The 17665-nt window shown below is 44.9% G+C and overlaps 1 protein-coding gene across 1 annotated transcript in view; it reads right to left on the bottom strand.

Annotated features, from left to right (window-relative positions):
• LOC108796423 (UPF0505 protein C16orf62-like) overlaps positions 1-17665 on the bottom strand; it is a 503129-nt gene that overhangs the window by 445154 nt on the left and 40310 nt on the right. The window contains exon 3 of the mRNA XM_018567896.1: positions 5487-5643. Coding sequence (XP_018423398.1) covers positions 5487-5643 — 157 coding nt within the window. The remainder of the gene's footprint in view (positions 1-5486; positions 5644-17665) is intronic.

The raw sequence follows: 17665 nt of genomic DNA, 5'->3' as shown, positions 1-17665 counted from the left end.
CCGGAGGCGTGCTTTGCGGGCCCTGGCGTCTTTGTTACGGGACTTTCTCATCACTTACCAATGGGGATTTCCCTTTTCTCTCTGTGCCTTCCGCAATGGTCAAGCTGTGATTCTCTGGATCCTGCGGATTTGCCTCAGATTGTCCGTCGGTTGGGTCTCTCGACTCCTGAATTGGGGGCTTGGCCCGATCCGTTGCCCCGTCTTCTCCGGCCTGCCTCGAATGGCCTCAAGTCTCGTCTCCCGGTGAAAAATGGAGGCTTCCTCCTCGAGGCGGAGCCAGCCGGCTACGCCCTTATCTTGTGTGAAACCTACCTGATCCTCTGGATTGGCTCTCTGTTGCCCCTCTTTCTGCCGGTGTGGATCGTAGAGACCTGCTTCTTTGTTGACTGCTTCCGCCTGATTTTTGTTTATTAATTGCCGGATTTATGACAAAATGACTCACTTTGGCTAACATTTACCTTCCTAACTCGCAGCCAATTGGAACCCTACATCGGATCCTGAAAAGACCTGAGGATTTTGTCGTCATCGGCCTGGTGGTCATAGGGGGTGACTTTAATATTGTACTAGACCGTGTTTTGGATTCTTCTTCTCAGCGGTCTTCTGTATCCATGTCAACCGTTAATAGCCTGTGTAAACGATTATATTTCCTTTAATTAGTTGATGCCTGGCGGACCCTACACCCGTCCGTCAAGGATTATACCTTCTACTCTCACCCGCATTCTTCCTATAGTCGCATTTACTTTTTCCTGGCCTCCCCTTCATCTCTTGGCATGGCACACGAAGGCACATATCTGTACAAAGGTGTGGTCAGCCCACCACCCTGTTTTCTTCCAGATTGAGGTTCCATATGCTTCTGCTAGGGTCTTTTCTTGGCAGCTAAATGAACTGTTGCAGAAGGATGCTGTAGTTCAAAGGGCTACCTCCTGTGCTGTTCAGAATTTTGTGGCTGATCATGCTGCTGTCTACAGCGCTCCTGGTCCGGTGGGAAGCCTTAAAATGTGTCCTCAGGGGTGTTTTTATTTCCCATGGGGCTCGTTTGAAGAGGGAACGCTCTGCCAAGATCTCGGCTTTGCTATCCGCAATCAATCGGTTGGAAATCCAAAATAAAGCTACGAACTCTGATGTGACCTACTTGTCTTTGGTCCGTCTTCGTACACAACTGCGGGAACTGCTGGACCAGAGCTATTTGCGCCACTGGGCAGCCCTGTCCCGCGTGGTTTATGAACATGGTGACAAATGTGGTGGCCTGCTGGCTAGGTCTATTAGTTCTCGGCGGGCACGCAATTTCATCTCTAAGATCTGGTCCTCCCCGACTACTTTGGAATCTAATTCGGAGCGCATCGCGGAGGTCTTTTACCGCTACTATTCTTCTTTGTATAACCTGGATGCACCCAACTCTTCCCCCGGCTTTTACCCAGGCTCAAGAAGCTTACATTGCGAAGACTCCCCTCCCCTGCTTGTCCTCTGCAGCTCGGGAGGACCCTGCGTTGCCCTTCTCTGTCGAGAAACTTACGATGGTCATTAAAGCTCTGCCTGCCAATAAAAGTCCCACTCCTTTTATAAACAGTACCTGGAGGATCTTGCTCCTACCTTGTCTTCTACTTTCAATGCGATTTGACCTACCTGCCCCTTTACGGCTCAATCCCAGGAAGCTCATATCACCATCCTTCCAAAAGATATGGACCTTGATTTGTGCACTGGTGCACAGTCATGTTGGAACAGGAAGGGGCCATCCCCAAACTGTTCCCACAAAGTTGGGAGCATGAAATTGTCCAAAATGTCTTGGTATGCTGATGCCTTAAGAGTTCCCTTCACTGGAACTCGGGGACCAAGCCCAACCCCTGAAAAACAACCCCACACCATAACCATTACCCCTCCACCAAACTTTACACTTGGCACAATGCAGTCAGGCAAGTACCGTTCTCCTGGCAACCGCCAAACCCAGACATGTCCATCGGATTGCCAGAGTAGCCTGATACGTCACTCCAGAGAACACTTCTCCACTTCTCTAGAGTCCAGTGGCGGCGTGCTTTACACCACTGCATCCGACGCTTTGCATTACACTTGGTGATGAAAGGCTTACATGCAGCTGCTCGGCCATGGAAACCCATTCCATGAAGCACTCTACGCACTGTTGTGCCAATCTGAAGGCCACACAAAATTTGGAGGTCTATAGCTATTGACTCTAGCTATAGACAGTTGGCGACTTCTGCGCACAGTGCGTGTCAGGATGCGCTGACCCCGCTCTGTCATTTTACTTGGCCTACCACTTCGTGGCTGAGTTGCTGTTGTTCCCAGTTGCTTCTAGTTTGTTATAATACCACTAACAGTTGATCGTGGAATACTTAGTAGCAAGGAGATTTCACAGATGGACTCATTGCACAAGTGGCAACCTATCATGGTACCACACTTGAATTCACTGAGCTCCTGTGAGCGACCCATTCTTTCACAAATGTTTGTAGAAGCAGTCTGCATGCCTAGGTGCTTGATTTTATACACCTGTGGCCATTGAGGTGATTGGAACACCTGAATCCAATGATTTTGAGGGGTGTCCCAATACTTTTGGCAATATAGTGTATATATTTTAGGGATATACCGATATTAGCATCAGTGCCGATACCGAGTATTTGGCGAGTGCTCGCTCCGATACTGGAACTTTCGGGTCAGAGAAAGAGGGAACATGGAGCCGGTTTCCCGGCCAATCAGGTAACTTCCTGATTGGCCAGGAAGTCAGCTCCATGCTGTTTGGCTGGCTTGATGCTGATTGGCAGGTGTAACGGACTCCCTGATACCCCGACTGGATATCTCCATCTTAAGGCTGTTCCCTGGGTGCTGGAACCAGAAGCAAGGGAATATAGCATGGGCTTACCCCAAGAATCAGACAACACTGACTTTGGAGTGGAAACATGAACTGGTTTCTTGAAGAAAGTTTATACCTCACAGAATCAGATAAGAGTTCAGTGTGTTACATTGAACATAGACAGCCGGGTGCCGCATTGGAATTCCTTAAGCACAGACACTCTTTGAACCTAATGAATGCCCTTAAATCAGATAAGAGCTTGATCCCATCACCCTAAACAATGGCCCCTCCAGACAGCCTGCTGCCTTCACAAAGTTACATTTAGCAGAGATGGTATCCAAACAAGATGTAAGTCGGGATGGTTCAAATCAAGTCAAGTAGTGAAAAGCTTTCTCTCTATATAAACTATTAAACAGGAAAACACATACAGCAAACAAAGTTCTCTGGGGCAATAAATCTCTGCAACCCTAGATCTGTCACAGCAGGGAAGCTGGCCTCCCAGCCAATCAGCACTGAGCCGACTAAACAGCCAGCTCGATGCTAATTGGCTGGGAAGCCGAGTTCCTGGCGAACCAGCATCAAGTCGGCCAAACAGCATGGAGCCGGCTTCCCAGGCATTCCAAAAATCAGGCGGGGTGTCATTACCAGCTGTTTATTATATCATTTCATGTGACGACACAGAAGAAATGACACTTTGCTACAATGTAAAGTAGTGAGTGTACAGGTTGTATATATCAGTGTACATTTGCTGTCTCCTCAAAATAACTCAACACACAGCATTAATGTCTAAACTGCTGGCAACAAAATTGAGTACACCCCTAAGTGAAAATGTCCAAATTGGGCCCAAAGCGTCAATATTTTGTGTGGCCACCATTATTTTCCAGCACTGCCTTGACCCTCTTGGGCATGGAGTTCACCAGAGCTTCACAGATTGCCACTGAGGTCCTCTTGCACTCCTCCATGACGACATCACAGAGCTGGTGGATGTTAGAGACCTTGCGCTCCTCCACCTTCCGTATGAGGATGCCCCACAGATGCTCAATAGGGTTTAGGTCTGGAGACATGATTGGCAGATTCTCTAGAATGTAGAAGACAGTACAGGACTATAGCCAAAGTCATAGACTCAAAAGATACCCCGTCACTAACTTCTTGCAGGCAAAAGCACAGAAGAATCAAGTATTTTCAATGCCTACTTTGAGTGTTTTGAGTGCAAAGGAACTAATACTTACTGCCTGTGTTGGCCCAGCTGCCATGCCCATCACCTTCCTACATATTCTAATTTTTCAAATTTGTAGCTGCTGGTAGAAGTGCAAAGGGCAATGCTACACTTGAGTGACAGCTCTGAGTCTGCTGACATGACACCCAAGATGGCTGCGTTGAGAAGCAGTCTAAAGCCTTGGTTCTCAACTGGTGGGTCGTGACCCAAAAGTGGGTCGTGACACCATGTTCAGTGGGTCGCCACATGGCTTCCACTTTTCTAGGTGAGAGGCTCCCCAGCCTCCCCCTAGCACAGCACTGTTCACTCTCACACCGAGCAGCTATTCAAAATATGCTGTCCGGCGCCAAGTGTTGACTTGAGGTGGGCTGGGGGTATGGCAGCGAGGGAGCTCCATCCATACATGCATTGCTTACAGCTTCCTCGCATGTCCTGTAGAGTGACATCACATTCTGGCTCCTGGAACCTCTACAAGCAATGCACATATGGATGGAGCTCCATCACAGCACAGCAACCCACACTGTTGTGCGTTCCATTGCAGTGTGACTTAGGTCACGACTTAATGACCATGGGCAAATGTGGGTCCTGAGGTTGCACGGGTTGAGAACCACAGGTCTAAAGCTTTTGTATATCTACATAAGGGAGGCTTTAACAGGTAAAATATTATGCCTAAATATGTTAAATGCATATATAAAATGATGGTAAGATTGATAAAATAACTGGTCTGGTGACAGGGTGTCTTTATCGCAGGGCATGAACTCTCTGACTATTATTACATTTACTTAAAGCAGGACTGCAGCCAAACAGCTAAATACAGAGAAAAATACATATATGGGATTTGTTATACATGACAAAGAATTTGCATTTCTGTCCATTAATCTTTGAGATTTACACAACACAAGTTTGTCAGACAGGGAAGGAGGCCTGATTTTTCTCTGCTGCAGTTAATTAATACTTACAGGTCTTGTCCCTCTACCAGCCTATGACTAGACAATAAAAGGAGAAGCAGTAGACTAATGAGCTCATCTTTTTGTCACTCTACTCTCCCCTCCTATCATATTTTTTGTTAGTAAAGGAACAATGCAGCGCAATTGACTGGCCCCTAATGCTGCTTCTTCATGTACTAATTTGACTCTACTGTACAATGCAGTGCAAAAGGCTAAAACAAAGTAAAATTCAGGTACTTGCAATACTTGCATTCAATAAAACATTTAATAATGTATTAAAGAATACAGAGCTAAATCAATTTGTGTCTTTAAGAACTGCCAGGATTTCAGCCTTAAAACTACGTATCAATGTTCTATTTTAGAGAAATCTTCTATTATCAAAACACATTAACATAGAAATGGTCTAAATGGTCTTATGGTCTTATAACCTACCAGCACTCTATAAGGAAAAAAATAACAATATAATTGTACATAAAATAAATACTTTAAAGTTCTTGTGAATTTAGAAGTCTCATTACCGTACAAGCCACTGGTTCAGCTGTTGCTGCAAACATAGACAAGGGGTCAGTTCCATCCAGAACACTGCTCAGAGGATCCAAATTTGAGTTAGATGAACAGGAGGACGAACTGGAGGATGTGCTCTCTTTACGGCCTACTTTTTTAGATCTGGATTCTGTAACCTGTATGAAGAAAGATAAGTTCAGCATCTCTGAAAATAATACTTTTAAAATGTGTCTGAATTGATGCTTCTTTAAACATTACCCAAACACAGATAGATCTTGACTTGAGTCCTTTTAACCCTTTCCCTGCCAGCAACGTAAGGTATACACAACAGAACAGCTTGCAGCTGGCCAGCTCAGTATCCCTTACATCAGCTGCTTTCCTCACTCTGCTATAAGCTCATGGTCATTTAATTCAAAATGTGACCCCAGCTGGCACCCGCTGCTCTGCCAGACACGGATTCTCTCTGGTGGGCAGTGGCCAACATCTACGTTCTGTGCCGACTGCACAGCCTGCGGTCTTCATAGTGCCAATTAAACCCCCACTGATCTTTCCCGGTTTGTAGCATTGGGACAGCTGGCTGTGCAGGGAAGGAGCCGTCACTCAGCGGGAAAAAGGATGGCGAGGGGAGCAATGGTAAATAATTGTCAAATTTACAAATCCTTTGCCTGCCTTGAATAAACATTGTGCTTGAGGGCTGATTACCCTATGGTCATTCATAAATAAAGAGAGAGTAGACATGAACATGGCCATGTTTACTATATTTTCTTTTGTGAATGGATAGGAAGTTCCCCTGCTCTGTACAAAGCACTTTCTGCTCTGTAGAAAGCACAATTGCGGAAATTGGACCGCAATTTCCAAAGTGAATTCATGGTCTCACCATAATAGGGCTGCAACCAACTAATCGATTAATCGATTATGAAAATAGTTGTCAACTATTCTCATTATCCATTAGTTGGTTGGATCCCCTAGCTCTCTCCTCCATGCAGGGAGAGCACAGCCAGCAGTGGGCGGGTGCAATAGCCAGCCTGCTATTGGCTATTGCACCAGCCCACTACCTGCTGTATTTACATTCAGCTGCCAACTGCAGAATCTTGCCACTGGCAGCTGTCATTCCCTGGCTGAAGCTTTTAAAGCGCCATGTGCTTACAATACAATTATAAAAAAACAAATTATAAAAAAGGTGCGAAAAAAGTAATTTTCGGTTTCAGCCTGACAAATTCTGTTACAGGAGGTGCGTTGTAGTGCCATTCATTTAAATGGCACCATAGACGTGCCTCCCATCCACAGTGTGATTGCAAGCATGGTACCGCAATGCCGTGCGTTCCAGTGCAGTGCAAATGCAAAAAATTGTGCATGCAGTTTTATTCTAAAGTAAACTTTATGTTTCTAACACTGCATTTGGGTATTTTATTTTAAATTAACCACTTGCTGACCAGGGTGTTAAACCCCCTTCCTGTCCAGGCCATTTTTCAGTATTCAGCTCTGCGGTACTTTGACGTTTATTACGTCATGCAACGCTGTACTGAAATTAATTTTATACCATTTTTGGGGGACACATAGAGCTTTCTTTTGGTGGTATGTAATCACCATTATTTTTTACTATATAATGAAAAAAGTTTTAGAAAAAAAAATAGTTTTCCCTGCTATAAAACATTTTATATTTTACCAAACAATTGGGTAATAATAAAGATGGGGTCACGTCGGGTAAATAGATACCAAACATGTCAAGCTTTAAAATTGCATGCACTCACACAATCGCAAAAAACTACCATGCCTAAAACTGGCCATAGGCAACGCTTTAAAAGCTTTTACCACTCATCATTTTAGTGTTATCAGTGATTGATGGGCCTAGAATTATTGCTTTCACTGCAACGTTCATGGCGATATGTAACGTGTGGCGTAATTGTTATTTTTGCCCGTAGGCTCCCCGACGCTTATTTACGTGTATAAGTGCGTGCGTGCGGGGGTCTTAAAAACTTTTTTAGTGTTTTGTTTTTTTTTAAATATGAGACTTTAATTTTTTTTATTTCAAAACTTTCTTTTTTTTTTTTACACTTGACTGCTACCACATGGGAAGCTAAAAAGCCTGCAATGTGATAGATAGAAAAAAATGACAGGTCCTCTTCATGGATACATCAGGGGTCCCAAAGAACCCTAATGTCACCTTAGGACCCCCAAAGAAGCTGATGAAACACAGATCTGCTTAATCAGCTTCTTCTCTGGCCAGAGAAATTACAGCTAGAGGCGGAAGTGATGTAATACATCACTTCCACCTTTAGAGAGAGAAGGTGGAGAGATCAACGGTGGGGGAAATGCTGATCTCTCATCTTTCTGTCTAGTAGCAGCTGCTGAGCCGTTCTTCTCAGGGGGGACAGAGATGCCCGGGATAACCTGCAGCGGCAATAGAGGGGGGTTGCCGCAAAATGAAAGTCATACAAGCGATCGGCCAGCGAACACTTGTATGAAACAGCCAATAACGCCTGTAGCGTTATTGGCAGGAAAAAAAAAAATCACGTTTATGTACGTCCACCTGCCGGGAAGGATCCGAAGTCTACCCATAATTTTATGATTACAGGCGGACGGCAAGGGGTTAAGGATGGTATTTATTTTATTTTTTATCCGATCAAAAAAATAATCAGCCAACTAATCGATTATGAAAATAATCATTAGTTGCAGACCTAAAACATACAGTATCCTTGATATTTCACTAAAGCCCCCGGTAGTAATAAAATGTAAAAAAAAGTAAATTAAAAAAAACCCCATTCACATCTGCACAATGCAGGAAAACGCAGAACATTATGCATTGTTTATGGTGCGCTGTGGTGCCATTCATCGTTAGTGGCACCTCATCACACCTTGCAGCAACTTATCACATGCTGTGGTGTGCATCACCGTGCGTGAGTTACCAAAGGGCACAGAGGTGAAGTTAGACTCTCCCCCCCACCTCACACACACATAAAAAGTACAGCATATACACTGTGGTAATACGCGTTTTGAGTGTTAGTATGTTGGTGCACTGAACATCAAGGATCTAATAAGGGCCGGTATTAACTCAATACAGTTTTTTTTGTTATTTTGAGGGGATTGTTTACCGTGTATAGTTACATTTTATTTCAAAGTATTACATTTGGCAAGCGGCCCCCATGGGAGAATAAAATTTGTCCACTGGTCCCCAATTAAGTTTTATTAAAGTGACATTAAACCCTCAGATTTTTTAACATAAACCAATACTGTAATGTGTGCCTTACTGTAATCCATGGTAGTTTCCCTTCTCTTTGCTGCTCTTCCTTTTAAATCCTCATGTCTTCTCATGCTTGGGGAGAACTTCCCTTTGCAGCTCAGGGCCTCTTCCTGTAGTGCTGGCTCAGGTTACAAACCTATACACAGACACCATATATCCATTCCTGAGACAAGGTAGTCTGCTGCAAAACATAAGTTCTGCCCAGCATGAGAACAGATACAGATTTAAAAGGAAGAGCAGCAAAGGGAAGGGAAGCAACCATGGATTACAGTAAGGCACACATTACAGTATTGGTTTATGTTAAAAAAAATCTGAGATTTGAGGGTTTAATGTCACTTTAAGTTTGAGACCTCTAGTGTAAAACCTTTTCTCTGTCTCTTCTCGCTGTAAACGCATATCTGATTTTTTTTTAATTATTCTTTAATGTCTCGCAGAGGAAAGACACCAAAATACATAAACGATGAATACAATGGTTAACCCCAAGTTAGTACAAGCTTCAAAATGTCATGCAACATGGTACCCAGAAAACAATTGAAATGCCATAAGAAAGTACAATACTAGGAACATATTGTACAGACTTGGGTCCAAAACCCAACTCAATGAGACATACACATTTTAAAATGTATTAAACAGATTTAACACAAGGATAAGCATGAAAAAGGGAAAAGGGAACACAGAAAAGAAAAAAGTAAGAAAAAATCAAGAGAGTCAGAAGAAGAAAGAATAGAGAGAAGAGCCAAGAGGGCAAGAAACAGAAGGGCAGACAAGAAAAGAAGAAATGGAATAGGAATGCCAGTGGGAGGGACAGCAAACCCCCCACCCCCTGTGAAGACTTGGTCATCAGTATATGGGTTATATGTGTGTTATTGCTGGGTTATGTTTAAAGTACGGGCAACCTGTATATTAAAAGTATACTGGGCAACCTGTTAATCAAAAGACTGTCAGCACTACACTAGACACTCAGGAGATAATCCCATCATATTTGTTTTCCCTCTCCCTATTCTTTCATTAACCTTCTTGGCGGTATTCCAGAGTGTGGCTTGGGGTTAATTTTCAGTACCAAAAGCGGTAACCCCGAGATACACTAGGGATTACACAGCGCTTCACTTACCTTCTCCCTACGAGCTGCACTGTGTCCTCCGGCCGATGACGGCATCCGTCTTCCGGGTTCCGTCTCTTGCGAGCGGCCACGTCGCAGGAGGGCGGAACCAGCTGGGAATTTTAAAAAAAAATCAACAAAAAAAGAAAAAAAATATTGGGAAAAATCAGACCGCCGGGGATGTTAAGGCACTGGGCCTTAAGACCACCAGAACTGTATAAATATTGTGCTGGTTTTCAATAAAGAGAGTTTTTGTTTCAACCTACACTTGGCTTCGGCTAGTGACTGGGTGGACTGGGAGCTAATGATTATCGGATTGCAATATCTCCTGAGTAAGGAAGGCTACAGTGGCGGACATACTCATCCAGAGTACCGGAGTCCGTCACATTGGTGGCAAGCGGTGGGTTGCTCTTCCTTGCCTAAGGAGACATCCAAACCACCACCGGGACCAAGTTTTCTGTTGGCATAGGAGAAGCGCCACAGTTGCCTGTGGCCATGGAAGTGGATTTCCAATGGAGAATGCCCGAAGTGCTGGCCCAGTTCGACGATCCTGGTTCTGCCCAGGATATGCAGGGATGGAGAGACTATCCGCCGGGAGGTCTGGAGGGAGACTCTCCAATTGGAGCAGTACTATTGTGACAAGGTCCTTCCTACAGTTGGAACTCCCCAGTGAGCTCAGATTGAGAATTGATTTGGACTTCCTAATTACACAAGAATGGGAGCTGGAACAGGCATACAAAAGACTGTTCGACAATGCTCAACAGCACGCCCCAGCGACTACAGATGTCATGGAGCTACTAACCTCAGCTGAAGAGCTGGCATCAGAGCAGAGCACCATAGGCCTCTGCCTACAACAATCAGTGGCCTGGAGTCTCTGCGCAAGGCCACCAAAGTTGCATTTTACTGCCCAGCAGAAGAGCTGGCAACAGGGCAGAGTGCTGCTAGCCTCTGCCCCGCACCCATAGCCCCCCTGAAGCTCCTGGGAGAGATGGCGGCCGATCCCATTTCCTCATCCCCAGCTTCAGACGTGGGGGACTTTATAGATTTGAATGCAGAGGAACCGCCGCCCCATGCCCTCCCAGCTGAAGAGCTGGCAACAGGGCAAACTGCTGATGGCCTTTGCCTAGAACCTAGTGGCTCCGTAGATCCAGGGAGAAGAGGTGGAAGACCTCTCCCCCCAACGGCAGATCAGCAGTCCAGGAGACGAGGTGGTCGTTGTCCCTCCCCAGCAGCAGTTTGGAATCCAGAGAGAGGAAGCCGTCCTTCCACCCCAACAGCAACCCAGAACTAAGGATGTGGTTTCCCCAGCAGAAGTGCTGGCACCAGGGCAGAACACCACTGGCCTATGCCCCACACTTCTGTTCCAACCTTCATGGGAGTACAGGACGCAGGCCTCTCTTCCAGCAGGTGGCTTTGGTGTCTGGGAGAAGATACCGTCCTTACTTCTGCCCAGAGGCAGCATGTTTTTCTGAAAGGCACAGACCACATTCTCTCTCCATCGGCAGTTGCAGGAGGTCCTGTGGATGGAATGTGTGGATTTATACTGCCCGCCAAATAATGCAGGTCCAGACCAGTTGGGGGTCTAGGACCTGGTTAGTCTACCTTTTTTGGGGGGGGATGTTTTATGGAAATTTGCTTGGTTAAACGCACAAATCCATGCCGCACTAAAGTGCGCCAAAAAAGAATTTCCCCCGTGCTTAAAAGCACAGTTGTATTAAGCTCTTTTGTGCAAGGATCGGAGGTACCTTTGTAGAGTCATGTAGAGTCAAGACAAGTTGATCCTTTCATCGCGGAGATTCTGTTCTAAGAGCCCGTGTCTCCTGACACCAGCAGCTTTTATTATCTCTCAACAAAAGAATTAAACAGGAAGTGATGTCCTTTTTTGGGGGGGGATGTTTTATGGAAATTTGCTTGGTTAAACGCACAAATCCATGCCGCACTAAAGTGCGCCAAAAAAGAATTTCCCCCGTGCTTAAAAGCACAGTTGTATTAAGCTCTTTTGTGCAAGGATCGGAGGTACCTTTGTAGAGTCATGTAGAGTCAAGACAAGTTGATCCTTTCATCGCGGAGATTCTGTTCTAAGAGCCCGTGTCTCCTGACACCAGCAGCTTTTATTATCTCTCAACAAAAGAATCAAACAGGAAGTGATGTCAAACAGGAAGTGATGTCAAACAGGAAGTGATGTCAAACAAGAAGTGATAACAGATGAGCAAAACATGACTCATCCTTGCCACATGTATACACAGCCGCCATCTTTCTAGACCCACAAACACAATCTCCCATTAACACTGGAGCAAACTTTATCCAGCACTGCTCAGTGAGCAATGCCCAATAACGTTACTATGATTCCTATGAATGGAAGCTTATCTGCAGGGACAATGCCATACTATCTCCAGCGCGCTGATCAGACGCATCAGAAATACGAACGCACGTTCCTTTCAAAAAGGCAGATATGTATCTTAAATAATCCTCAAAGGAAGTGCATCCACGCCAAGCCAATAAATCTGTGCACCGCGCAGGGGCCCTAGTTGGCGTCCATACACTCGCTAAGCAAACACTGCTACGCCACGCATAAGATATCTACTCCAATGGTTTACACTCAGTGCTGATTTAATCCGGGTCACGCTCCAATCGAGCGTGACGCAGAAATCCAGACACAGAGACATAATGACAATATTACAATATAGTAAAAAACACATCCTAATAAAATTTCCACAACAGGGGGGCGTCATGGAACTCACTGGGACCTGGGCTCCTTGAGGGGCCTGGTTGGCTGCCTCCTTCCCAGCAACTATGGACCTAGGATTATGGAGGCCCCCCTTGTTTGGTTGAACCAGGTGTCTGGGAACAATGACAGCTGTTGTAATTCAATACCGTCTCGGGAAACCGGCGGACTAACTCGGCAAATGGAACTGGAAGGGTAATTAACATCATATTATGGGTTATGTGCGTTATTGCTGGGTTATGTTTATGTATGTTATACTGGGTAACCTATTTATCAAAAGACTGTCAGCACCCCATTCCCCCCCCCCCCCCCCCCCCCGTTAGCTCTCTTTGTACTCCTATTAAAATGTTTGTCCATTTGTTTCATTGGGTTAATGATGTGATTAACATAGCTGAATCTAGGTGTGGATGAGTAGATTACCCTACACTAGACACTCAGGAGATAACCCCACCATATTTGTTTTCCCTCTCCATATTCTTGCATTAAGACACCGAGGAGGGGATTGTTTGCTTTATGTTTTCATTGCGTAGTTTTTAGACCACCAGAGCTGTATAAATACTGTGCTGGTTTTCAATAGACAGTTTTTGTTTCACCCTACACTTGGTTTAGGCTAGTGAATAGGTGAACTGGGAGCTAATGATCGGGTTGCAATATCTCCTGAGCAAGGAAGACTACAGCGGCGGACATAATTATCCTAAATACCGGAGTCGGTCACACCCCCCTCCTCGATATAACTCTCTCAGGAAGGAGTCTCCTGCAGAGCCAAATCACAGTCCTGAGAGAAAATAATTAATCATGCCAATAAAACCAGGTGCAATTGAATGTTTCCTCACAATTATACAGAGTAGTAGTAAGGTTTTCCATACGTTGGATTTCCACCATCTTAGAGTACCACAGTGACAGAGATGGGGCAGCAGGCTGCTTCTAGAGGGCCGAAATGCACAACTAATTAAACAAATGAAGTACAAGTGACTACTTGTATCGTTCCCTGAAAAGACCCAAAACATGTAGGAGACAAGCAGCCGGGTTGTCCTGAAGATCAATCCCCGTGAGCTTCTTAATAAGGTTCCATACCTCTGTCCAGAAATGGCGAAGCTTTGGGCATGACCAGAAGATATGGACAAGATCACTCTCTCCCTCCGGACACTGCCAATACCTCCGAGAAGCCTGAGGGAACAGTGGGAAAAATATAATGCATCACTCTTTTTTTCCAGTGTGAGAGAAATATACTCCCATTTCATCAGAAAGGAGGGGGAAAACCCCTACTCCAGTTGGATCAGGGATTTATAAAATCAGAGATAAAACAATGGCATACAGGGTCTTTCTGGGCACATATTCGCTCGAACCAGGTCAGCAGACCCGGGGACCAGTTCCTGGGTACCCGTGATGACAGAAAATCCAAAAGCCGACATGTTTTCCAATCATCCAACAGGGTAAATTAAGGTTAAAAGAGCAGAGGTAGCCTTCAGTCTACCATTTGATACAAATTCACTTAATCTGAAGCTCAATCTGACCTCATCTGGAGCACGCGGTCCAGTTCTGGTTACCAGTACTAAGAAAAGATGTCCTTGAGTTGGAAAAAGTCCAGCGGAGGGCAACCAAACTAATTAGGGGTATGGAGGACCAGAACTACGAAACAAGGCTACTAAATTTAAACATGTTCACATTAGAGGTGAGGAGATTAAGGGGGGATATGATCTCCATGTACAAGATGTTCAATGGTGGTAGCAACATTAGCGATAAACTGTTTAAAATTAACTCCATTACAAAAACTAGAGGCCACCACCTAAAATTGGTGGAAAAAAAATTCCAGCACAAGGGGCGAAGGGGGTTCTTCACAGTAAGATCAGTTAGGGTCTGGAACTCACTGCCACAGGCGGTGATTTCAGCAAATAATGTGGAATTGTTCAAGAAACTTTTGGACGATTTCTTAAGGGACCGTAATATACAGGGGTACAGGTACTCCTAGAATGAGATCCTAATAGGTTGGACTTGATGGACTAATGTCTTTATTCAACCTCAAATACTATGCAACTATGTAGCTATTTTGCATGAGAAAGCGAGAAATTTGTTTGTCATCCCTCCCAGGGATGAAGTCCTGGTGACATGAGGGAAAGTTCCTGCCCAGTAGCAGAAGCTCTTGAAGACCTTTAAGAAAATATTTGAAGATCTTCAAGGAAGGGCCAATCAGACGATGAGACCACAAACTTTGGTAATGTGTGGACTCCAACCAGGGAACCCCTCGTAAGGTAGTGTTGGAAGAGACCTGCTCACCATTGTTTGAGATCATAATTTTTGCACCACTCCAAAATTCTGGCTAAATGGGTCATCTTATGGTAAAAAATAGGATCTGGGAAACATATCCCTCTATGAGTCCTGGGAGCAATAAGCAATTTGTGGGAGATTCGAGAAGGCGAATGCGCCCAAACAAACTTCCCGACAAAGATCTGAGGTACGAGAATTAAATAGACATGGGGATTGTCTAAAAAAGGTACAGTATTCTAGGAAGGACATTCATTTTTTGAGAACGGCATTTCTGCCAAACCATGGGAAGGATTATGCCATTTCAAGGAGGTCCACTTTAAGTCTAGCCAATAGTGGTTTTAAATTCGCCGCAAACATTCCAGAAACCTGAGGAGTAATGTAAGTACCTAAATAAGAAATATGGTTCCGCGCCCATTTAAACAGAAATGTGGAAACGAGGCCTGGAAAGTCAAGGAAGGGGAAAAGAAACATTGAGTGCCTCTGATTTGTGGAAGTTGACTTTAAAATTGGACAGTGCACCTAAGGTGGAAAGTTCTTCAAGTAGATTCAGCGATTCTGGGAGATGTAAAAAAAAAAAAAAAAGGCCATCTGCGAATGCTGTAACTTTGATATGATCATTCCCTATCCGAAGACCCTAAACGTTAGGATTATCCTGAACCTTCCAAAAGAAAGGTTCCAGGGAAAAAATGAAAATAAAAAAAAAAGGTGAAAAAGCTGGGCAGAGCAAACTATGAGGACAAAGACTCATTCACCCGAAATGCCACCGTCGGAGGAGGAATATATGGCGTCCAGCCATAAGTACGCATATTTGACCCCACCATCAAGTGACGAAACGCAGTCTTTAGAAAAGCCCAATCCACCCTATCAAATGCTTTCTCGGCATCCGTTGAAAGCAAGGCTAGGGGACTCTTTCGCCAGTGTGCCAGATGAATGACTTTAAAAAGGGCCCTAGTGGTATTGTCCTTTGCCTCTCTATGGGGCAAGATGTTACCAGTATGAATGACAGATTGACGGAGGGGCATTATCCTGTTCACCAGAATCTTGAAGATCTCAAGATCAGGATTTAAAAGTGAATTAGGTCTGTAGCTATAACAAATGGTAGGGTCCTTACCCTCCTTAGGCAGCACCACAATGTGAGCTCACAAAGCTTCAGCAGGGAGAGCATGACCATCCAAAATTGAATTGAAGGCAGAGACAAAAGCGAGGGGCCAAGAGATTGGCATACGTTTATAATATAATATAGGTAATAATATAGGATAACACCCCCAATTTATGCCTGTGGGTGTCTGCTGGTTTAAAGGAATTGGTGATACGTTTAAAATGTATTTGATTTATATTGGCTAATAGTTATTTCTAGCATTTAAAGATTCTCTTTCTATGCAAAAAGTGGAGATTTCTTTAACAAATATGGTGGATCTTTTTTTTTCTTTTTCTCCTGGATTCCCTTACCAGCCGTCCTGCGGCTTCCCAGTCAGAGTCAGTCTCCCCTGTACTGTAGACCCTGCTATTATGGGCTTAAATAGCTCTTACCCAGGGTAGGACAGCGTATCCTTAAGATCCACGAGGGCTGCGGTGAAAAGCTCTGCACCTACCAAGGTTCCAGCCATTCCTCTGTGTCTCCTAGGCCCGGGCAGCTCTCCTCTTATCTGTTTCTTCTTTTCGTATTGGGGCATGTCAGCGAGGGAGGCTCTGCCCATCGGAGGTTATCGGCGGTGACTGACTTCTGAGAACAAGGTGAGTATGTTGTCCTTGCGCAGGCGCGGCCGCGGTGTCTCGCGCAATGGTTAAGGGATTCCAAGATGGCGGCTCCCGGGACGCATTGCGCATGTGCCGGCGTTTTTCGTAAATTTCGAGGATTTTTGTTAATGGCAGCCTGCCGCTTCCACTGGAAGGCGAACGATCGACTGTCTGAGTCCTGCGGATCATCCCTTTGCCTGACCTGCTCCAGTAAGTTTCTTTCTGCTCTTATTGCACTATCTTCATGACTATATTCCCTGTGTATATATGTGGGCTACCTTCTATACTGTCCCTTACTCTTTCCATTAGGAATGGCTGAGCAAGCTGCCTTAAGGAATGCCTCCTCCCCTCCGAGGTAAGGGTATGGTAATGGGTAGGGATGCCCCAATACCACCTTTTCAGGGCCAAGTACAAGTACTTCCCCTCATGTACTTGCCGATACCAATTACCGATACTTTTTCTTAAAGGGACTTTTTTTTAGAACAATACAGACTAATGATTTTAGGCCAATCTCTTTATGATTATGAAGAACTTTAATTTAAGACTGTTTTAGAACAATAAAACATTTGTATTTGCTTTCACACAGCTGTCGTGAAACTACAAATCCGATGATGCATTTGCCTCTGAGATCATTTAACCTTTTCATGTGAGCAGGGGAGCATTGTAACTTGATTACTGCAGTGTACTGGAAGGGTGTGCTATGGATCATTTAACCTGGTACACACTTCCAGTAAACTGCAGTAAGAGTTACAATTCTGCCCTGCTAACATGAATAGGTTAAATGATCCATAGTACAACTATTATGTACTATGGATCATGATTTAACCTCGCTGGTGAGGTCGCAGTCGGCGCTGTGCGGGAGAGCAGCAGCGAGTCAGCACTGGTCCGATGGGAGGAGCTCCAGGTGGGGTCCTAATTTAGCTGGCCGGCGACTGCCCAGAGGTGCCGCGTGTGTCGGGATCCTCTGGCAGTCGCTGGCCACCTGGAGCTCCTCCCACCGGACTAGCGCTGACTCGCCACTGCTCTCCCGCACCGAAGGTAAGTGAAAAAAATAAACATAGCGCAAGCATCGGGGCATTTTGACAAGTACAAGTACTTGTCAAAATGCCCTGTTTTTTCCGCCCTCACCCT

Source organism: Nanorana parkeri, unplaced genomic scaffold (genome assembly GCF_000935625.1).
Source record: "Nanorana parkeri isolate BGI_ZX_2015 unplaced genomic scaffold, ASM93562v1 scaffold1113, whole genome shotgun sequence".
Classification (NCBI taxonomy): Eukaryota; Metazoa; Chordata; class Amphibia; order Anura; family Dicroglossidae; genus Nanorana; species Nanorana parkeri.
This window is presented reverse-complemented; position numbering and strand designations above follow the sequence as displayed.